At 41.5% G+C, this 24,201-nt stretch overlaps 1 protein-coding gene across 1 annotated transcript in view; it reads left to right on the top strand.

The window, feature by feature from the left end:
• The first annotated feature begins 1,115 nt into the window (after positions 1 to 1,115).
• The window catches only part of LOC126397154 (glypican-1-like), a 50,558-nt gene continuing 27,472 nt past the window's right edge, over positions 1,116 to 24,201 (top strand). Inside the window, exon 1 of the mRNA XM_050055707.1 lies at positions 1,116 to 1,931. Within this exon, the coding sequence (XP_049911664.1) occupies positions 1,781 to 1,931 (151 nt within the window). The 5' untranslated portion in view covers positions 1,116 to 1,780. The remainder of the gene's footprint in view (positions 1,932 to 24,201) is intronic.

Raw genomic sequence — 24,201 nt, 5'->3', positions numbered from 1 at the left:
GCTGCCAGTGACCTTTCCCGGCCATCCTTTGGACCCAGCACTGCTGCCGGGGAGGATGTAGGATGTAGAAAGATTGGAGAGCGTCTGACAGCTCATCGGTCATGTCCACCAACCCTGCCAAACTGAGCCAGAGGAAGGCACTGAATCCCTACCAGCCCGCTGACCTCCCTGCAAGGATACATAGCGTATCTCCGTGTGTGTGTGTGTGTGTGTGTGTGTGTGTGTGTGTGAATCAAGTTTGTTTTCTTTCATTCTAATTACATATATTTACTTGCAGAAGAACATTTACCCTTGAACCTTAAATCCTGACCTCGATATCATTGTTTAAGCGCCTGTGGTGAAAGATTTGACTGATGTTCCACCACTGTGGTGGAGGAATAATGAAGTCAGGTCCCTTTAGCTTTTAAATTCCATCCCTGACGATCTGAGCCTTGCAGAATCAGTAACATCATTTAAATTACTTCTCAGAACACATCTTAAAAACACAACTTTCATTAATGTTACTCCAGCAGCACATTATCTGTTGTGTTTATTTCATGCATTTCATATTTCATTCTATAACATACTCTCAGCTTATATTGATTACTGATGTACCATGTAAAGCACTGCGTAAATGTGTTGTCTTTTTATCATAATTGACCGAAGATGTATTTTGAGTAGCATAATATAAGAGAATAGACACACAACATGCTGTATTTTTTTAAATTTAAATGTGTTTAACGGACACAAGTCATTAAAAAGGAGTTTTTTTTATTTCCTGCTAAAATTACTTGAATTTGCGCATAAAGTTTGGGCTGAATACAAGTTTTTCATGCAAAGAATACCAAAGATATTTAGGAGTCAAAGCATGGACCTCCATATGATTTTAACTTTTCCCTTATTTGTGATTTATTATAATTTTAAGCCTTCATTTTGAGGATTGTGTGTAGGAATAATGAAACCAATGTGTGCACTGTCATTTTCAGTTAATGAGAATAAATATTATACATTTTTAATGGGGAATCCCTGGAATATCACTCTTCTACACTCCCCTCGTAATATGAGGACCTACAGGTGGCGCTGTTTAGCCCACCTGGTCCTTGCAGCAGTAGACACTCACTCTTATCCTCACACACACAAAGAGGGAGAGAAAGAGAGCATCAACACTCTGCTGCACACTCCCTCTAACACTCATTTCATTGTCCCAAAGCCTGGAAAGAGGGATTTACCGGATACTTCTTCTCCTCTCTGAAACCTCATTTAGAATAACGGATTTGCTCTTTTGTTGCCTTTAAACCGGCTGATTATCATAATCATGAACCGGTAGTCTGCGCGTGGATCTGCACCGGCTTTGACTGAGCGACACCTGCTCTCTCTCTCTCTCTCACACACACACATACACACACACTCTCCCCTTTCCTCTGTCTTTTGTCTCTGACATCTCTGCAGCCCACAGCCAGCAGCGCTGAGGAGGAGGAAGAGGAGAAGGAGGAGGAGGAGCGGGGTGTACCTGACACCTACAGCCGCGCGTCGCAGATCCATTCTCCCGCAGAAACACCCAGGACTCGCCCGCCGCGGGTGCCTCCGTCTCTGGCGCGTTACTTCACGGGAGCTCTGTGCAGTTTGACCGGGGGAAACACTGCTTCTGCTGACACGCTGAAAACTCCTGAAAATCAAAAGATAGCAACAAAAAACTGAAGACAGGGATCTTCCAAGAACTCTTGCTTGATTCACTCGGATCAGAAATCTTTAGGATTTTCTGACAGACTGTGAGAGGAAAAAGAGGACTACACTTCAGAAGATGCGTCTCCCGGTGCTTCTCTGTGTGTTGGCGTGTCTCTCTGCAGCACCGGGCCCGGTGGCCGGGGCGGACAGGAGCTGCACCGACCTGCGGCAGTTCTACACCGGCAAAGGGTTCACTCTGGCAGGGGTGCCCCAGACTGAGATCTCCGGTGAGTTTTTAGAGAAATTTTACAGAAAAAAAATGCACTTCACAGCACTTACTGAGTCAGTTTTCTATAGTAGTTATGATTAAAAACATAGAAAGCTGCTTTGCTCAAATATATCCTAACAGGATGGGGTTTTCAATAGTGTGTTTTCTCACCTTATTCTAATATTTTCTTACCTCCTATGGCAACAGGGACTTACAGTGTGTCTGTAGTATTTCTGTTTCAATATTCCTAGAAACTGCATGATGCTTCTAGGTATTAGGCTATTTGTCTCATAAGGATGACATGCTTTGTAAATAAACCTGTTCCTGAAGCTTGTTCAGCCCACTTGTTAACTTGTTTTATTGTTCCAAAAGGCAAGTGTGCTTGCATTAGTCTACATCTCAGTTTAAGGGTGTTATTGTGATATTCTCCAGCCTCTTTGCACACTCTTATTACTGAGCAATGCACCCATCCTGACTGAGGTGTTTCCCAGTCTATAGACTCTTCCTGCACATCTCTATTACAGCCCTTTCTGGGGCATTTTCATTGTCTGCTGAAGGCAGAATTGCAGGTGGGTGTCAGCTATGTGTCTTATGGAGCTATTATTGTCTGTGCGGGGCATTTATGGTTGTTTGCTGATGTTGGTGCTGCAGATGTAAACAGCTTTTAACAAAAACTACAGAGGAGAGAATAGATTTGCTTTCTGCTCGTGGCTGCTGTAACTCCATGTTGCATAGCAGTAGTGTGTTCTGGGGCATTTTTCATTGTCTGCTCTGCTCTGGACTGCAGGTGTGGTGTATGTGTGTATGTGTGTGTGTGTGTGTGTGTGTGTGTGGGTGTGTGTGTGTGTGGGACTCAATAGATGCTGAAATGGCCTGTTTTGCCATTTGCATAAACTAATAATTTAGGCTAGCCCAGGGCAATATCGAATAACAAGTGCAGCTCAGCAGGCTTGCAGCACAACCTGCTGTAACAAAAGTTGGAGAGAGTAAGATTTGGGATATGATTCTGTCCTTTTGTTTTATCCTGGTACCCTCTCTTGTCAGTCAGCCAGCCATCCAACCATTCAAGCAATCATGCATTTAATCAATCAGTCAATTACCCAGCCAGTCAATTAATCAATCAGCTTGACACTCAGTCAGTCAGCCAGTCAGTCAGAACAGACATCCCACATCAAAGTCTGTGTATCTCATCTCTCTGGTCGACCACCCTTCACACATACTGATTAAACTGTCCTGGCCTTGAGGAAAGCGCAATATGGGAATTGTGGAAATTGAGTTGTTTTGGCCTTTAAGGCAATCATCCGACTCTCTGTCTCTTCCAGTATTTCACCTAAAGATGTAGTGGAGGAGGAGATGAGAAGAGAGAGGGGAGATTGAGGTGTGTGTATGTGTTCAGCGTGTATGATGTGAAGGTCATTTCATGTTGTGTCAATGAAAATAGTCTTGTATGGGCGGGTGGGTTATTAATATTGGATGTGTGCGTGGGTGTGTGGGTGAAATAGAGACCAACAAACAACACAGGAGTGAACCAAAGAAAGGTGGAGACAGAAACAGACAGAAAAAAAAGAGAGACAGACAGTGAGGTGGGTTGAAAGAGACAGAGCAAGTGAGTCACTCAAGGTCTCTGTTAGACCCGACACGACTCTCTCCCTCCCTTTCCATTAAAAACTCATCTTTTATTGACAGATGAAAAACACAATGCTTCAGTCACTTGGACCTTGATCTGCTCTAGTTATTTGAGCAAGAGTTCTTCCTTTCCAGACCCCATTAATACTGACAACCAGATAGGAACAGAAAGATGGCGACCGGCAGCAGAATTCCCCAGAACGGGGGCTCTTCAATCTTTCTCATCTCAGAAACACAAGGTTGGTAAATTTAGCTTTTCCGCTCAGGGAGCAGCAGACTCCCCTGCACTCCTGTGTCAGTGTCACTCTGGAGGGTGTTAGTGTTGCCCAGGCTGAGGGTTCCTCATCTAAACTCTATTTTGGTGCAGCTGGCTGAGGTGGTCGTGTTTACACCTGGAAAGACCTAAGTGAAGCTGATTCATTCATTTGGTTGCCTTTTCTGCACCTTTATGGCCATTAGGAGGAATAATAACTGTTATTATTTTTGCAAGCATGTATGCATACAAATAAGTAATCAAAAGTACTACCTTCTGTTTACAACTTTTTAAACATAGATCTTTTCGTTGACAGCCTTATTTCCTTTCTGTCACTGTCTCTAAAGGTTCAAACCGACCTGATTATAAAAACATTGAGGTTTGATGCCTCTGTTGCCTGTCAGAACTTATAAAAGGTCTTATAAAACTGACCGACAGAGCTGGATGAATTTATGAAGATTTTATCATAAGTGCTCTGTCGTAGGCAACTGGACTTGCTTGCAGTAGCCTACGACATAGCATTTATGATAACCATGACCTGGATGACTGAGAATCTTCACTGACATGAAGATTTTAAGGATAAAGGCACTTTCTGTCTCTCTTTTAATAAAACAGCTGTGTTTAATTAAAAAATCATCATTAAACTAATTTGATTTTTTTTTATGTGTATGGCTGTGTGAATTAGTCTCGCCTGTATTGATGCTGATAGACAGCTCTCCTGGGGGGCAGGGGGCTTACCTCATTATAAAGATATTAGAAAGTTGTATATTAAGATTAACGTGTTTTACGACAGGGAAATTAGAGTCAAACCAGCAAAACATCCTCATCAGAAACACAAATAGTTGAGTGAAGGGTCTAGTGTGTAGGAATTAGGCAGCTGGGAGAAATTTCCCTCTAGGGTTTTCTACCAGAAAGAGTTCTCCTGGTTAAGGCTGAGTTGGTGACGTTTGGGAGCTTGGTTTGGGTTAAAATGAATAGATTTCTGTCAGAAAGGGCTTTCTTGGAGAAAGCCCACAAGGAAAACTTCTCCTGTGTGCAGAAATTAATGGCATCTAGCAGTGAGGTTGCAGAACTGAAACTTGTGCCATGTGCCAAGCATTTATGTGAGAACTACAGTGGCTAATGCATAAACACGGAACCGTGAAAGGTCCTATCTGTAGTGTATTATGTAATGATTTAGGACAAGACCCAGCTGCTGCCAGTCATCATTAGTTTTTGCTTAGCCTGATCTTTCAGAGTTTTCTGACACCACTGGTGTACAAATCCCTTAATAATTATAATGATAGTCCTTCTGGTTAGGAATGGCTAGTGTCTGGAATTTTCTGATTCCAGTACCTGTATTTCAGCACCAAAACAAAACCTCTTTCACTGCCGTACTTTGAGAAAAATAATGATGTCTACAAAATCCTTTTATAAATTTAAAAAAGGCAAAAGTCAGTGTGTTAGAAGACAATGTTGAAAGACTAAGCATTCGATCTTTAGTTTTGATTTTCTGCCGCAGACACATTTTGTCAAACAGTATTGAGCTTTCAGACATAGTCATTTACTCTCTATTAGTACTTCTGAGGTCTGATAGACATCTATGACACAGTCTTTCAAACAATCCCATGAATAAGTGATACAGTGTCAGCGCAAAAGTGCATTTAAAATGAGTAAAAACTACAAAATTGTACGCAGGAATGTTGTTGTTGTGAGTACATTTTTTACTCATTTAAACACTCATTTTACCTCTGGCAGCTGTTTCTACTATAGTCGAACATCATTAACATGCAATTAGCTGTTGCATGGAGAAAAGAAAGCAAAATTGTCCATTTGTCTCTCCTGTTTTTCCGAACCAATACAGATGATTGACTTAAAAATGTGCGTGCAAATTCAAAAAGTAAGTGTATGATATGAATATATAGTACAGCAAATATGCAAGGGGAAGAATGGTAACAGAATATGATGCCAGGTGTTTATCAGATTTAGAGGATATGAAATACATGTTGTCGGGTGTAAACGGTGTGAGATCTGTATTTACCAGTGTATATGATAAATATCACAATTCTTAAGTAAACAGTGTGTAATTTGATAAGCATATGCTCTTAATTCCTGCAGAGTTTAAAAAAAGCCCCCATTCTTCTCACACCTATTGTCCTATAGGTTTAAACCCATGTGAATGGAAGTTGTCTTTCCTGCTGTCTGCCTGTCTGTCTTTGTGCCTGCGAGCGTTTTTAACTCACTCACATTGTACCTGGTCAATAGTTAAAGAACTAGCTCGTCCTATAGTGTGTGTGTGTGTGTGTGTGTGTGTGTGTGTGTGTGTGTGAGAGTGAGTGAATGTGTGTTTAAAACTCAGTGAAAGCCAACACCTTCCCCAGGGAAGACACTTAGTTTCATTCACACATGCATTGTCCATGCAGAGCAGCACACACCCATGTGATCGTATGACACACAGAAACAGAGAGGGACTATATATCGTGTACGCTTCATATTCTGTATCGGAAGGTATTGAGTTTTGACACCCGTGTGTGTTATGTAGCCTACATATTGAGTGTTTGTCACGTTGTTGACTGTTTGAAAGAACATGGAGGAGATGCAGGGAGGTTTAACATGATACACTGTGTTTTTAGGTTGGGTTACCTGTAGATTATGATACATGACAGGTTTGGTTACCAGTCAATAACTCCTTAACAATGCTGAGTCAACGACGGAGCCTCCATTCATTTACATTGTTAACTGTCCCTGGGGCTGAAGAATGATTCGATATTATCATTCATTTGTCAAGTTTCCATTCAAATTTCCAGAAAACTTGCAACAGAAAATGTACATTTCCTATGAATGAAGAATGTTGAGTTCAAGTGCTCAGACAGTTTCACACATAGGGAAAACTGTGAGGTCAAAACCAGTCTGTGCTTTAATCAAATGTTGCTTTGTCTAACAGCACCTGTTAAGTTTAAGTTACAGTAATGCAACACTACAAAGCAACAGAAAAATATCCGTGTGACTTTAAACCAGCATCAATATTTTACCTGCTGCAACATCTGGCGATGTCTGCTCATATCTGTCCACAGTGTCCGGGTGTGTGCGAGTGTTGACGTATGCGTGTGTGAGAGAGGAAATTGATACTGTCCGTCATCTGTCACACATCACATGCTCACTCAGGCGCTCACAGCACACGCCACCATGTGGAACGCCGAATACCCAGTCCACACACACATACAAACATACACAATTTTCTTTATACTCTTCTGTAAGTTTTGCACCTGTCCCTCTCCCTTTCCCTTGTTGTCTGTCTATTTCCTGCTTCCATCTCTGCATTGTTTTTCTAGACAGGCTCAGATCCAGGGGTGGAGGGTTGCCTGAGTTTGTGTGAGTAAGATAGTGAGGGGGGGTTTGCAAGATCTGTTAAAAGCAGAGCTGTGAATCTTTCATGATGTCTGATGCAGCGACATGAGAGAGACAGAGTTAGAAGTGAGTAGGAAGAGAGAGGAGAGGATGTGAGGAGAGGAGATCAGAAGGAAGAAGGGAGGAGGCTCTGTCCTGTCATCTCTCCTTCATTGACATGGGCTGGATGTTGCTACCACAGGTTTGGTACTGATCCTAGCTCCTGTAGGCCCTACTCCCTATTTGATCATTTTCAGATGCTATTTATTGAATACTTAAAAATGTAGAGTTGTGCAGGCAACAGGAAACAGTGTGGTAGAATTGACCATTTTCTGATTAACCTCCCTACTTAACAGCAATTTTCCAGTCAAAGCTTAATATGTGTCAAGCTTTAGATTTATAAGCATGCTGAAGTGGCATGCATTGGGCTGGAAAGAGCAACATTGAAAGTGTTTTTAGCCTTTTCTGAACCAAAAACACAAGAGCAAATGCGTAAACAAACTGATTAAGTGTGTTTACCTGTCCTAATGTAAGTTCCAAATATTAGCTTGCCCATCTCTTACAGTGGTAACCAAGCCAAAGATGCTCAATAACAAAAGATGAAGCATTACAAGCTGCGCTAATGGTATGAACACACTTCCTGTCTCCTAAATAGGTGTGGCCTGGGTCCCAGGAATTGCATTTTAAAGTCAGTTTTTGAAGTTTCGAAACAGTGGAAGTACGTATGTAACATGATGCCATGTGGCTTGGATATACTTCTTCCTGTAGACCCTTTTTTGGTGGGCGCGGCTTAGCTGGAGGCAAAACAATTCTCTACAGACATTAGTTAACGCAAGCTAGCAAGTTCTGTTGGCTTGTTTTAGACAATGGAGGAAGATGATACTGGTGTTTTCTGAAATATTCATTCCAATTGCCGGAGTGCACTCTGGCACAAACTGGACCGTTAGTAAATTCGGAGCGCTGTCTTAAAGTGATAGTTCAGGTTTTTGGACATGAAGTTGTGTGAAATGCTGACCATCTGTTGCTCTGATGTGACGGTGTCACTACTCTCAACGAGCCTCCTGCTCTGAGAAATCGCCCGTAGCTTACCGGAGAAAAAGTAGTTCTGAAGATGTACAGGGGACACGTAACCAAAAGGTTTTAAGCTACAAAAAAGTATGCGTGTGTTTTGTTAGACTATTTCAATCATTTTAAAACATCCCCGCATTACGTCAGACCTTGCTATCAATTGGGACTATTTTCTGGCCAGTATCACTCCGCCGTGCAGGCCCGCAAGACAGCACGCCAACAGAAATCAATAAGACAGTTCATCACCACGCCGTGCAGGTCAAAAAATGTCCAAAAACCTGAACTATAACTTTAATGTACCATTCGGTTATCCAGAGCACCACAATCTCAGAGTGGCAAAGTTCACTCTGGGCACTCTGTCTGGGGAGACGGAGCAGCAGAGTACAGAGCGGAGTGAATGTGTGATACCTTAACCATTCTTTAATTCATGTAGAAATATAACACTGACCAATGGGACCAGACCGGCCAACCTGTATGCTCTCACTCAGTGGATAGATGATGTGACAGGATTGCTGAAGGTGGGATGGCCAGCTTTGTGTTTGAGTACTATGCCAATCTTACAAAGGAGGACGACAGTTCAATGGTTTCCTCCGTTTTGTTTTGCTATCGAAGCTAATGTTAGCTTATGTGCTAAAAGTTAGCGTTTTGGAGAAATCCAATATTCCTTTTAACACCTCTCCAAATTCTGATTATTTGGACATGATAACCCTCAGTACACACGATGTTATGGTATGGTATGTGATAAAATGTATGTTTTGAGCCATGACTCCTTCTATTCTGGCTTCCAATAACATAACAAGACTCCTATGTAGCCTACGGCCTTGTGGTGGCTGAGTTGTGTTTTGCCTCCAGCTAACAAACTGACATCATTGTGATATTGGCTCTAAAAGGGTCTATAGACTTACATTGCGCTGTATCTAATTCTCTTTATATATCCATGGCATGGATATATTTAAAGTGTTAAATGGTGTGTGGATGGATGAAAAATTAATTCGAAACAATACAACACTATGAAGAGTACAAATTTGTTTGTTTGGTTTGGTCTTTATTTTGCCACAAAAATATGTCTATAGTTGCTAAATCTTGCAAGAGGACTCAATAGCTGAACACTGGAATACAGGATGCTTTTATTTTTTGCCTGTAGCTTTGGCCTCTAGTCTATTAGTACAATACCATGTATGTTGCCATGAAGGGTGTATTCAAGACCTCTTATAAGGTTCAGCTAACATTAGCTTATTCAGCTTGCTTCCTAGGGCTGTTGAGATGGAAAACAGTTTTCATTTTAGATGTCAAAATCAAATGTTGCTGCCTAGAAATGCTGTTGTTTACCTCCTTCTGAAACCAAGGACCAGTTGTTTAAAAGTGATATTTTCTGACTTTTCTTTGTAAATTGCATATATGGCGTGCAAAAACAGAAAGCTTTACGATGGTAACTAAGGGCGGTTGGCCAATTAGCATAGATACCTTTCATGAAACACCAGTAAACTTGCAAAAGAAAAAAGAACTTTCATAGCAAGAATCCTTTTTTATAGTCATGGGTCTTGTTGATATATGTAATGCAGCCACATTTATAATACACATTTGCATTCCACATATGAACCCATAGCTATTATCCAGACTGACTGTGGGTAAAAGCCTAATACATTAAATTCCTCCATTGCCAATTTATTAACAAGTAAAAGTGATGAATGCAAGGGTCAGAGTTATACAGCCTTCCTGCACACCTATGACGATCACGTACACTAGGAGTGGTAGGTGGGGGAAAAAAGAAGCAAAAGCACAAACCGTTCAATGCCTTAACATCAATCTTTGGACCTAAAATCAATGTGGTACAAACCAGCATCGTTTCTCGATAACCTCTGTCTTTCTTTCCCTCTGCTTGTCTCTCCCCTCGCTCTAGTTCACACCTCTCCTCCTTGTTCTTTCTCCTCCCTTTAATATTTACTTCCTCCTTCTTATCAGCCGCTATTTTTACTTTCTCCTCCTCCTCCTCCTCCTCCTCCTCCTCCTCCTCCTCCTCCTCCTCCTCCTCCTCCTCCTCCCAGCCCTCCTCTTTCTCTCATCATTCTCCCCCTCTCTGGGAATCGAGCGTCCATCTGTTTTCCAAATGAAAAGATGTGCTGTTTGTCTGATGTGGTGGACGCGGTGGTTGCTTGGTTGCTTTATGAGTCAACGCTCTTCATCCATATGCTCCTCGGAGCCCTATACACTGTGTGTGTGTCTGTCTCTATGTGTGTATATGAACTGAAGGGAAGGAGATTTATTGGTTTAACAGGTTTTTACATAGTGAAATGAACTGGTGCAGAACTGGTTAGACTGGTGGTTTCTGAGCTGTTTCTTCAGTTACAGTAAGAGACCCCTGAACAATGTAGTCAAACAGCTCATCTCAATAGGAGCTGAAACAATTAGTTGATTAACTGATTAGTAATTTCAACTTGGTTAAAGTATAAAATATGAATAATTTACTGGTTCCAGCTTCCAAGATATTTGCTGGTTTTCGTCAGCCCTCAAAGGCGAGGTGATTTTTTTTTTTTTGTTTGCAATTTTGGACAAAGCAGTATCTTCAATGATAGTAATAAGAATATTTTGGGCTTTGCAACAAGCTATTTTACTGTCAACTTGGGTTTAGAAAATTGTAATTACTATAGAAAAATTAAGAGGAAAAAAAATCAGCTGAATATTTTATAATGAAAATAGAAAGTCGCATGCAGGCTTACATTCATCTGTTACTGATTAATCACTCAGTAGTTAAAACACATTCTTCCCGTGCATTTTAATTAACACATTCATTGTCTTCATCTGATAAAGAATAATGAACTGAGTTTCATTAAAGAGAAAGTTCAGATTTTTGAAGTGGGGTTGTACGACGTACTCATCCAAAGTCAGATTATTACATACAGTAGATGTCAGTCGGCATGCCCTCAGTTTGGAGAAGCAGGCAGGAGTACCGCCACTTAAGTTAAACACTGTACTGCTGATGAGGGTAGCAGCAAAACATATTTTAGCCGCCTTCAAAAATCTATGTCAGTGTAAGTGCACACTATATTGAGAATATTTTCATCACTTTACTTTGCCATCAGACAGCGACTTCAAACGGGGAACTGAAGCCATTTAAGTGGTCTCTTCAAAAGCAGACTCCATGGAGAAAAACAGTATTTTAGCATAGCAGAACTGCCTTGATTGAAAGTTTGTGTTATTGAGTGACTTTGGCAATTAAAACATTTAAAATGGTTAGTTTGGATTAATCAAAGTCACACAATAACACAAAAAAAAATACATACAGCAGTAGAGGCAGCAGGAGATCAGCACCTTCTGTGTTAAGTGAGCTAAAATGGCTGATTTTGTCAATGGAGTCTGGTGGCTTTGATAAGAGCATAAATGGAGAACTGAAAGGCCCATCAGAAAGGCCATCTGCGCCAAGGTAAAGTGGTGAAAATGTTCTAAAAATAGCACACACTTAAACTGACTTTTAGGTGGGACCTTTTTGGGTGGCTTAAATACATTTTATTGTGCTTGGCATCTGTGCTGGTACACCTGTCAACTTCTCCAAACTGGGGGCATGCTGACCGACATTTCCTGTAGGTAATACACTGACTATGGATAAATACCTCATACAACCCCACTTTAAGTAATCCAGACTATTCCTGTAAGTCATATACTACGACACCACATACATGTATAGTATCTCCCATGCTCTCAGGAGCCTTTACTTGCACTTGAAGTGAAGTTGAAGCATTTTTAATAACTTCTTATGGCAGTGGATAGAGACGACAGGAGTGGATGAGATGTGTCGGCTTAGTGCGTTCACTCTGCGTTTCAGCTCACAGCTCGCGGCTCTGCATATTAACTGTCATGCATTGTGGTTTGTAATTTCAGGGAAGGACACGAGTGCAGTCTCCTCAGCGGGTTATCAACAGACAGACGCATTAGACAATGTACAGTGAAGCTTTACAAGGCCTCTGATTTCTATTAATTGGTTATTACAAGGATTGATGGGATTGTTGTAATTCAAGTATTTTACTGCAAAATAAACACCGACCAGACATAAGCAAGGTCAGTCCAGTTCTGCATGACTTGGATTTATCATTGTGAGTTGAATATAATATACACTGAGTTGCCAGATTATTAGGTACACCCAGCTAAAACTAATGCTATCTAATGCATGTGATAAATCCTACTTTCATGAAGGAGGATTTATTGCAGGACACGGAGAGCCATTTATGTTATTTAGCCTACCCTGATTGATATAAATGGGGTGGACAAAATAATAGAAACACCTGCTAGTGTAATGCAGCACCACCACAAACTGCAGCCACCAGAAACGTTGTTGCGTGCAGATGAATCAACACCTCTCAAAAACAGTTTCAACAAAACAGGATTAATTGCAGGGGTATTAGACTGCATTAGTTTTAGCATGATGTACCTAATAAACTGACAACTAGGTGTATATCTTATATCATGTTGTTGGGTGAAAAATAGGTTTATGAATTAGCTTCCAGATCAGCAGAGCAAAAGTAGTTCATGAAGAATGCAAATTATGTTGATAACTTATGCTGATACATGACATGCATTCTCACACTGATGAGTTAAGCGTCAGTGCTTTGAAGTTCCTCATAGAAACATCAAGCTGCTGCTCACAGTACAGACACTAAGTTGAAAGTAAACCATAAGGACTGAGACTTCTGGTGGGCCACGTGAGAGCAATAAAATAAAATTGCAATTTGTCAAAATCGCCAAAAAACATACAGTACAGTAACGTATTCACCTGAGAATTTGTATTCAGTTTGCAGCCATGAATATTTAACTGCCAAATTAGACTCAGCATGTAGAATGAGTACATTTGTTCAGTGTACTGTGCAGCCACCAGGGGAGATATTACATTATTACAGCTAATCATATAGTTTGTAAGTATTTTCCTCAAACCCCAGCAGGGTTTTTATCCATTTTATAGCTTGAATAGTCTCTGTTGAAAAAAATATGAAGAAACTCAGTAGTGTGTTGTTTTGATAGTGTAAAAGCCACTCTGTGTCCTAACTGAGAGGTCATAACTACACAGGCATGAGCATTGATAGGATCACCGCCCGTTGGAGAGTATTATCAGAGATCTCATTTAAAGTGACTGTGACAGGTGTATCTGTCACAGCTCTACGAGGTAAAACAAACAGACTTGGTACCAGTTTCCAATAGCAACCGAGGGCAATGATCATGTTTGATACATTACATGTTAGTGGAGTGAAACGATGATTGATTTTAATGTCGAGGAGTGTATTTCAAAGGCTAGATTGATTAGGGATCATGCTGTAGCTTTCACCTGAATCCATGTGCGAGCTCTTTTGCTGCTCGTCACCTGCTGTTTGTCCTCTCTACGGGATATAATGAGAGGTGTGGTTAGTTAATGGAGAATGTGCGTCCAAATGCTACATCTGAAGAAGGAATCACAGCGTGTTAGCGTGTTTTCATGTGTGTACATGTGAGGCTCAGATAGAGGCCTATAATTAGACATGTTTCTGTGAAAATCCAAACTCCATGCACGCCTGCTGTGTTTGTGTATCTGTGAGCCTTAGAGTGCTCCGTACAGCCAGTCTCCCTCGTACTTTTTATCATTTTAACCTCCCGAGTGTCAGCTCAGAGGCCATTTCATGTTATTTTTTATTGTTATTTTTATGGCGTTTCGGCTTTATTACATAGTTTGCCATCGGGAGTGACAGAGAAGTTTATTTGATAGAGGTGGTGAACTGCATAAAAACGGCTCCTTAGCTCATAACATTTGAAGACACATTGTGCAACATATCCTGACAATACACCAGGGTGTCCGTATGAGTTTTTGGAAATGCACCACACTTTGTGCAGCAGCTTTAGCACAGTGCTTACAGAGCCTTGCCCAAAGGCACCATGGGAAACATGATAATGAATCCTTCCAAGCAGAAGAAGTGCTCCTTATAAAATATGAATAGTCGATTTTCCTAACTTTTCTCTTGAACCTTGTTAGACATTGTCAGTCATGTAATAGAGCAGTTTAACAAATATTGCTGAACGTATCAGTGGAACATTGTATTGACAAAACCCCATTTTTTGTGATAAATTGGTTTGATTTTTAAAGCAGATTGGTGATGTGTTTGTAGAACAGAGGTTAGTCAGTCTCACTTAAAATGGCTTGATATTCAGAGCTCCTAACCACTAATGAAACAGGATGTTTGTTGTTCATTAGCGTAACAATAGTATAATTTATAAAGTGATGCACTCATTTATTGGTGGTGTTGCTGGCCCTGTGTATCAGAGATCCAGCATAGTATCCCCCCCGTATTGGATGTGTCTTCACCTCATGATTTCCATCAGCACCATAACACAAACACGCGAGCCCCCCTTCACAGATAACTCCAAATGGGCCGCTTTCCTGCAACACAGAGCAGGCAAATATCAGCGACTTTAATGACGAGGATACTTATCATTTCAAATCTACAACCAAATTTAATAGACCACTTTAGAGTACTGGACAGGGATTATGGAGTTTATTTTATTCACTTACTGTTGAAGGTTTTAAACATTACAGACTATAAAGTGTCACGACCGCTGTCAACCACCTGACACTGAAGCTACAGGATTCAAGGTGGTCTTTCTTTCATCTGGTGCTTAAACCACTGTTTAAGCTACCATCTGTAAAGTACTCTTCCTGTCAATCACTGTCTTTACTGTCAGGTGGGCCTGTCTCATCCTCATGGACCTCGCTATTAACCTGAAAATCTTCCTGACTTGCTCTGACATATATCAAACAAAGAAAACTATGGACCAGCAAGAAGGCTTTTAAAAATTTTGTTTTTGTTTTTACTCTAATATTGGCAATGAAAATGCAGACAGCAGCAGGATGTGCACCCTATGTCATAATAGTGTAAAATACAAATATTGGACTGCACTTATATAGCGCCTTTCTGTTTGTCTGACCACTCTAAGCGCCTTTCACATTACGGCCTCTAGTTTCACTGACCGGCCGAGGCGGAGGCGCAGCGCACCTGCGCTTCGCCAACTGGGTGTGGCCAGGCGGATTTGGCACACCGTGCGCGCTGACGCAGCTACTCCTCTTTCCCACCTCAGTCCCTCCTACCTGCGCAGGTCGGAAAGAGGGAGGAGAGAAGGCTTGTGGAGTGGGTTTTACACACATCACACCAATCAAATGAGCCCCTCTCTTCGCCCTTAAATGCGCCGTGCGAAGGCGTAATGAGAGTTTACTCAATTCGCCATGGCAGAAGAGAGCAGCAGCGTCAGACGGCCAAACTTCTCTCAGGAGGAAACTGATGTTTTGGTCCGGGAGGTCCAAGCTCGCAGTCTCCGAATATACGGAACTGCGAGCAGACCTCCACGGGCTGATGATGCAAACTGGGGTGCACATCAGAGGCCATGATGTGTGTCACCACTTGGACCACCTCACGGGATAGATGTAATTTGTTCCTGTGTAATGAAAAAGAGTACGACATGAAATGACAATTACACTGGATACGGCGGTATTCCAGTTATTCGTGTGTCCTTTGACGGTACACCCTCTCTGCGTAAGTCCTCCTCCTCCTCCTCGCAATAATGTACTCCATCTTTGTGAATCACGTTAATCAAGAACATTTTAACATTTGTATAGGCAATCACATGAAGCATGTAAACCCTTAAGACACCGAACATAACTTGCAATTTGTTGACAGCGTTTCTCTCGTGCGCGCGCGCTCTCTCTTTCTCTCTCTCAGTCTCACTCTGTTTCTTTTCTTTTGACTTTTCTAAGNAACTTCGACTTACACCGGCTGCGCTCCGCCTGCGCTGACAGTAGACCTGATTTCAGCTGGCGAGCTTTTAGCACACCTTCGGCGAAGGTACCAAACTGAGCGCGCCTCAGGTTGCGATGCTTGAAACTAGCTCTGCACGGGGTTCACCACCCTGCGCCACCCTACGCCGCGCCGGGAAACTAGAGGCCTACATGTCACATTCACACACATGTTAACACACTCCTGGCTGAGGCTACTGTACAAGGTGCCACCTGCTACTCAATAACCATTCACATGCTCTCTCACACCAATGGAACAACTGTTGGGAGCAATTTGGGGTTCAGTATTTTGCCCAAGGATACTTTGACCTGTGAACCGCCAATCTTCCGATTGGTGGACCATCCTCTGAGCCACAGCCATAGTAGTTGTTGGTAGGCAGGTGTGCTAGGCTGCCAGGGTATGCTTTACAGGCCAGATTTACATCCAGTGCCAACATTACCAATGCATTAAGTCGTGCTCTCAATACATATCAAGGTGGAGATTAAGAGTGTGGAGTTTGGGGTGTTGGATTAGCCCAAGCACATCAGACTTGCATGCAGAAGAAACTAGAGTGTGTGTCCTGTTACAGACCTAATCCACAGCTTTCTAGCCATAAACACTGGCCATAGTTGCTGTTCAAAGATATTGTAGAAAGCAAGAATTTTACAATTGCATTGCATTAATCCAGTTCTTTTGTTTTTGGCAAGAATTGTCTAGTATTGCAGTTCTTGTCCGGTGTCAGGGCTGAAAGATCACATCCAGCAGTATACACTACTTCATTGCTATTTTATTGCCAGGGCAACAGTCTTGGTGTTTGTTTGCTTCCTGTCAGTGGCTGTAATTACAAACAGTCAAAATGGAAATACCCAGGAAAGGAAAGGGACCCATTTAGAATGTTTACAATTTTGAGAAGACTGAAATGGTCTTTACAAACCTGATTCATAACCTGAAAAAAACTTACCGAAGATGCCAAATACCTTCAATATTTCCAGCTTTGCCATCCCACCAAGTGGCAGTCCATATAGGCTTGTTTGAATGTTGCAGTTGTCGCAGTGGAAAATTTGGCAAAGTAGCAAGGAATACTTGTAATTTGTGCTTTAATAACATGTCTAACTTCAAGAAATCCCCATAGACAGTTCTTGTTTTCCATGATACCCCGTCTTTAACAACTGCACGAGAGCTACAGTATAATGATTATGTTTCTTGTGAGCAGAGTTTCATTTTGTAAGTTTCAAACTCGGCGTGTGTGTGTATTACATCATACAACAGTGTTTTGAATGTGTGTGCAGAATGCTGTTTCTTCAGTCAAAAACTCATTTCTGAGATCACATTTCTGTTCAGCTCCCTCAAGAACCACGTGTCTGTTCGCCTAGCAGCTCTAATCAGACGGCTGGTGCCACATTCATTCAGTTCGTCTACTGCTCTGACATTGAGGACTTGACCTGGAAATGGCCGACCTCAGGCTGTGACCTAATGTTCCCCCAACCACGGAGATTCGATGCTCCCTGCTGAGAAAGAGCAGGGACGTCGAATCTCTCCCTGATGTGCCCTGATTACCCCCACTCACACTTGACGCACACACACATTCATAAACTCCCACCTCTCATTGTCCGCTACCTTCCCGTCACCATCACCAGCACTGTGCATTTGGATTAGAGACTGATGTCTAATCTCCTGCTAATCCCGGCCTGTTAATCTAAGTGTTAACAGTCCTTAGCTCACAGCATGACAGCTAATGCACTGACCTTGCCAGTGAGGGAATAACACCCACTCTCACTGAGTTATTCCATATTTGTTTCTGTCTGTCTGACCCTCTCATTCATCATGTTTACATTTGCAGGAACTCTCATTATTTCTCATTTAAGTCTCCCTTTGATTTGTCGCAGGGCAACGCAATCTCCTGTTTACGGTCAACTGTAAATAAGGGCTTATCCCAGCAGGCAAAGATAGCTGACTTGATCTTTGCATTATCTGCATACTTACACAAACGTGAGCCGTCAGACACTGACTCTCCGCAGCGTGGCACACACCAGTTGGCACTTGTGCTTTTTTGCAGACTGAGTGAAGGGGAGTAAAAGTAGTAGTTAGTTTAAGAGCCTTTAACTACTCCCAGAAATGACATAGAATTAAAGTATTATACGGTAAAGTTGGTGCCATGTGAACACACACGTGCACACACCCACACACGCACGCACACACACACTCGCTTGGCAACAGACAGGGCTGGACTGTGGGGTGGTGAGGTATTTTTAGTTCAGTAATAGTATAAAATAAGGACAGGGTCACCCAAAAATACTGTTACACCTTCCTCTCCTTCTCTCTCAGCCTCTTTGCTCTGCTTTTTTTTAACCCACATTCAGTTTTTGACCCTTTCTTTCCCTTTTTATTTCATTTTTACAATTCTGGTCTGAAGACCTTAAAAGTATCAGCAGCAGTTATATTTGTCATTCCTTGGTGTTGCATGATTGTTTTTCTCATGAAACATTTCTATGTTATGAACAATAAATATAGTAATTGATTTGTCATGACCATGTTTGATGAGCTATATAAAGTTATAGCAAAACAGGGGAATGTAAACTGTGGCACTCAAAAAGTACTAGCGTCCCTACCTTGTTTCAGACGGATATATCTCAATCAGCATTTTTATTGGAAGTACGTTAGCATGCTGTTAGCATTTAGCTCAAATACCTCTGTGCCAAAGTACAATCCCACAGAGCTGCTAGCATGGCTGTGGACTCAGATTACGATCATCTTCATCATTTATTAATCTGGTGATTATTTTCTCAATTAACTGATTGATCATTAAGTCTTTAAGAAGTTAAACAAAGGTTGAAAATGGCCATCACTTGAAAACTGAAACTGAAATGCGACTCCCCAAAAAACACAGGGTGGTTTTGCAGGCACATAGCAGTGCATGCTTCAGTGACCTCTGATAGCAGCTGGGAGAAATTTTCCTTGTGGGCTTTCTACCAGAAAGGGATCTCTTGGTTAAGGTTAGGAAAAACTTTATGGTTTGGGTTAAAATGAATAGATTTCTGTTAGAAAGGGCTTTCTGGGAGAAAGCCGACAAGGAAAAAAGTTTGCTCGATGGCTTACTTCCAGAAATGGATTTCTTGGTACTGGAAAAAAGTCGTGGCTGGGGATAAAATGGATAGATTTCTGCCAGAAAGGGCTGTCTGACAGAAAACCATTGAGGCAAACTTTCACATGTGTGCCCTGTGACAGCCTCAGCCCCGCTGAGCCTGTGCTCTGAGCGCACACTCATGAGTTTCCCATGATGGAGGGTGAGTTATGCTAATTATTTTTACAAATAATAAGCTTGTGTGGGCGGGGCATTTATTGATGGACAATACTACGTTGACCTCAGCATACAGATTTCCCCATCTGAGTAGATTTTTGTTGTTGGAATTAATTTAGTCCATCTAAATGTAAACATTTTTTTAGCACCATTCAGTTGTACATATTTTCCAGTATAAGGTTTGACGGTCAGTTTGTGAAGTTAACGGTTAGTCATTTGAATATGTGCAGGGTCAAGTCTCGTCGTGGTTGTAGCCAAGTGTGTAAGGAGCAAAATCTAAGTCTGTCTTTGTAAATTAATGAAGTTAGAGTTAGGCATGAGAATACTGTGAGTTGCTGAGTGTATGAGGTATCGGCCAAATTGATATTTTTTACTGAACTATACTTTCCAATTGCTGCACAGAAGGAAGCGTGCATCTGCTCACTGACGAGAGGCTTGTGCCCGTGACAGCACAAGATCTAAACATTAATGGCGTCCTCCCCTGCTGAGCTTTAACATTAGCTAGCTCAGTGGAGGTAGGTGAGCTAGCAGTAGATGCATGCTTCCTTCTGCGCAGTGATACAGTTTGCGGGCGTAGTTTGGTAAAGAGAAAATAGTTCCTACGTGAAGGTGCTCACAACAGGGTTTATAGATTATCTTTTCTTATCTCAACTGCTGTTGAGTTTTTCAATTTTTTTTTCCTTTGGTGTACTGAGCACCACAAGCCGAGTCCCATCTAGTGCCATTCGACAACACTCAGTAACTCGCACCACAACAATCTAGTATGATAAATAGCACTACAGGTCAGACGAGAAATATTTATTTTTGATTTGGGGGTTAACTGTCCCTCCAAGATAAATCAATCATCAAAACATTGACTTATCATTTCACCTTGACTTCGAGTCCAATTTGCATTGACAAGAGACTTTCGAACCATTCTTTTCAGTAAACATGCAAATATTGATATAAGCTGCAAGACGATATGCCTCATTGATTTGCATGTGGACCAAAGCTTTGACTGGCTTTGCTTGCTGTGGGAAAATTGTGATGAACTGTCACAATTCTGCAGTGTAAGTCATTTTTTGTGATGATGAAGAATCATGTTCAATGAAGTGTCAGTCAATTCCGCAGTCATTTGTGAGAAACTGTGAATATATCAGCAAAAAAAAAGAGCAGTGTGAATTTAAATCAGAAAATCACAGAAAAGATGTAAGCTGGAGATTTATTAGACACTTAGAAGTAGATTACAGCTTTATAATTTACTCCATTTCCCCTTTTTTCTCCTCTCTGCTTCTTCCTCAGTCGCCACCGATGATCATTCACTCCTCTCTCCCGCCTCTCCCTCTTCTTTCATTTCCATTTTATTGCCTTCTCATCCCTCCATCTCTCCCCTTTCATCATTACAGCTCCGTGGCCCCCCTCCTTCCCTCGCTTTTTGGTGGATAGTAAAAAGGTAAAAGTGTACTCTGGGAGGAAGGCCATGTGGAACGTTAAATCACATACAGGTGCCCTTAAGAGAGTGTGAGGTGGAAACACACATACACATGCACACATGCATGAACACAGAGGTACCATCAGCCCCTCATTTAGGTAGCAGTAATTTGCTGCAGTAAGTGACAGGGTTATTGTAAGACGCTCATTAAGAAAGGGAAGCAGCGAATAAACGTCTGACTGAAGGGAATAAATTCAAACCACTGCGCCACTTTTACTGCTCAGCCATAAGCTGCTTTGATGTGGTGTGTGATGGCAGAGCCGGGGCAGACTCAGGGCGTGTGAGTGTGTGTGTGTGTGTGTGTGTCAGAGTGGTACTTATGTCGTCTAACACTGATTTTACATTTTATTTGTAATTTGATCACAGGATAGCGTGTGATTTTTGCTCTGCCTGTATCGTGTGTGTGTGCTGTACTGTGTGTATGTGTCTGTCTTTACATCTTCAAGGGTCAGGGGTCAGATCAGTAACTACGAGATGGACTGTTACCGCGGTAACACAGAGCAAGGTCACTTCCTATGACAAACTTTCATCTCAGCGGGAGAGAGCGAGGAAAAGGAGGGATGGTGGATGAAAGGAATGAGGTAGTGACATTAGAGGAAATAGGGATGGAAGAAGAGGTGATAGAAACTGGTTTAAGGAGAATAATTCAAATAAAGGCAGAATAGATGACAGGGCAAGGAGATATTTGAAGGGAAAAAAGGAACGAGACAAGACTGTATTGAAAAAGGAGAAGACACCTGAAAGAAAGTTCAAAGGTGATATATTCTGCTGGCCATCTTTCTGTGAGTCTGTCTCATTATATTCCATCTTATAGGATGTTGAATGACATTGAACATGGATGACTGTAATGAAAATTTAATGATGACCAACAATGTATTCCAGACTCAAACACTTAATCTATAATACTGCAAGAGTCATCTATACGTTTTTAGTTGTGCTGGCGGCATGGTTCTAGGGTAAGCAATGTAAGTCTGTTGGTTGATCAGCCACTTGATCCAGACTGAAATATCTCAAGAACTGTTTCATGGATTCCAATTAACTTTGTACAAGCATTCATGGTCCCCAGAGGACGAATCTTACTGTCTTTGGTGATCCCCTGACTTTTCCCTAGCACCATCAGGAGGTTGACATTATTGGTTTTGAGTAAAATGTCTTAACTACTGACAGAAACTTGGTGCAGATGTTCCTGTCTTCTTTGACATACCCTTCCTTTTTTATCTAGCACCAGAAAGTTAGCACGTTAATGATGTACTATGTTAGCATGCTAACATGCTAAAGCTGTTTTCTCATTTGAACTCCAGACAGTTTCCTACTGGAAATACTCCATTTGGTGTAAGTAAGGGGTGGTGCCTGGGCAGAACATGCGGGAGGTAGGACAGTTCCTAATTTGGTCATTAACAACAGAGTTTCCTGCCGTTCCTTTAATTTTTTTTTTTGACGAATACAGCCTCAGCCTTTACCAACAGAAGTTCATGAATCTTATCATCTCTTCAGTTAGACATTTTTGTTGCCATCTTCATGTAAATGCCCCTTCTCCTTCACCCTCGAATGATTGTTTTCTTCCGGTTTGATAAAACGTCATCAACACGCCCACTTGCTTGCCGGGAATTGTCTGGACGATTACCTGCTCTATTCACACGTGGGCTCAATCGGACATTACATGGACTTTGTCCTAAGGAGCTGTCTGTCTGTCTGTTTAATGTCCAGCTAATACGGACATTTTCCATCCCACACGCATGAATCCGACACATGAATTTTGACATATACAGGAATATACGCGCTTTATTTACCCAGATAATTCTGGGTTACTACAACTTCGGTCCTGTTTTTGTTGTCCACCATTTCTATCAGTTGTACTCACCAAAGCAATTACTGAGATCTGAGGAAGCAGCAACATTGCTCCATCTTGGTCCAAAAGGACGAGAAACTGGTTGGAGACAAGCTGCAATAACATCATTGTAAAGAAACACTGTAGCCGTACATCTACATTAAATAGCGTAGTTCACAATTGAAGTTCTGTAAACTGTGATGCATGTTTACAACAGAAAGTTACTGGTCACCTGTGTTTTCTATCCCAAATCAATTGGGATAACATGAAGGTTTGTTAAAAATATGTCTGGTCATCTAACTGTTGGTAAACCCTGCTGACTTGAATGCAGACTGACTTAATTTTAGCAATGTTGCCATGTTTCCACATTACTGCAATTAACTTGGTGTTTGCAATGTTAGTATTTCTGGTAGACGTGATTAAAGTCTGACTGATGTTGTAATAAACTGGAATTATCATTTACAGTTTGTTTCATTCTTTTAAATGGACAAGAGTGATGCTCCACCCTACAGGAGAGCTGTTTGTCAGACTCCAATTTTATTCCTTCGTCAGCAGCTGAAACAGGTTGAGCAATGGTCTAACATCTGGAAACTAGTCATTTGAGAGACTTCAGTTATGCTTTACAGTGTGCTGATTCAGCTACAGCGCATACTGTCCGACCTCTGAGAAAGATTAGTCTGCAGCGTTGGTGCAGGTTAGATGTGTGATGGAGCACTTCTACTGTGGCTGAGAGTGTAATTGGATTTACACGTCTCATTTAACCTGCTAGATGCCTCAACAATCCCAGATATTGGAAACATCGCTTGAGTTTCTCAAGTAAAACAAAATTGATCTTGTACTTTTCATGGTGCAGAAATAGTCTTTAATTACTAACAATTAAAGGAAGTGCAACCAAAACAACTTTTAAACAGTTCAGCAAAGTTCAGCCGCTCAGATACTTAAGTATGATGAAAGTTATATTTGCAAAGTCTGGCTGTTTTGGAGATTTTGTCTTGATTCAAAATATCAGGGGATAAGTGAGGATGTTCATTTATTTAGCAGCAGTGTTTCACAGTTTCTGAAACACCAAAAGCTGATGTGTTAATAGCTTTGTGGCACATATTTAAAGCTGTGGTGTGAGTGTGTGTGTGTGTGTGTGTGTGTGTGTGTGTGAAAAGAGATTATCTGGTTTGTACATTCCTTTTAGCGTAACCTACAGCCTCAGGGTATTATGTCTATGTTAGTAACATTAAATGTCTCCCTACCTTTCTGTGTGTGTGTGTGTGTCTGTATGTATATCTGGGTGTGTAGACGGATAAGAGTGTATACATATAATTCTAATAACTGGTGTGCGTGTGTTATGAAATATAGTGACCTGATCTTCTTAATTGTATGTCTGGTGACCCTGATCCATCTAATGATGAAGGCCACAAGGGGAGGTGTTCGTGTGTGTGTGTGTGTGTGTGTGTGTTCTCATAAGCTCCCATACAGTTATGAAAATGGGCCCTTTTGCATTAGTAGCATTAGTCTTACCCTGCACAGATGAATTATGTTGTATATATAGTGGTTTGTGATTGATTTAAGAGATAAACTGACTGAACTCAACCACTCCTAGATGC

This window comes from Epinephelus moara, chromosome 10 (genome assembly GCF_006386435.1).
Source record: "Epinephelus moara isolate mb chromosome 10, YSFRI_EMoa_1.0, whole genome shotgun sequence".
Lineage (NCBI taxonomy): Eukaryota > Metazoa > Chordata > Actinopteri > Perciformes > Serranidae > Epinephelus > Epinephelus moara.
This window is presented reverse-complemented; position numbering and strand designations above follow the sequence as displayed.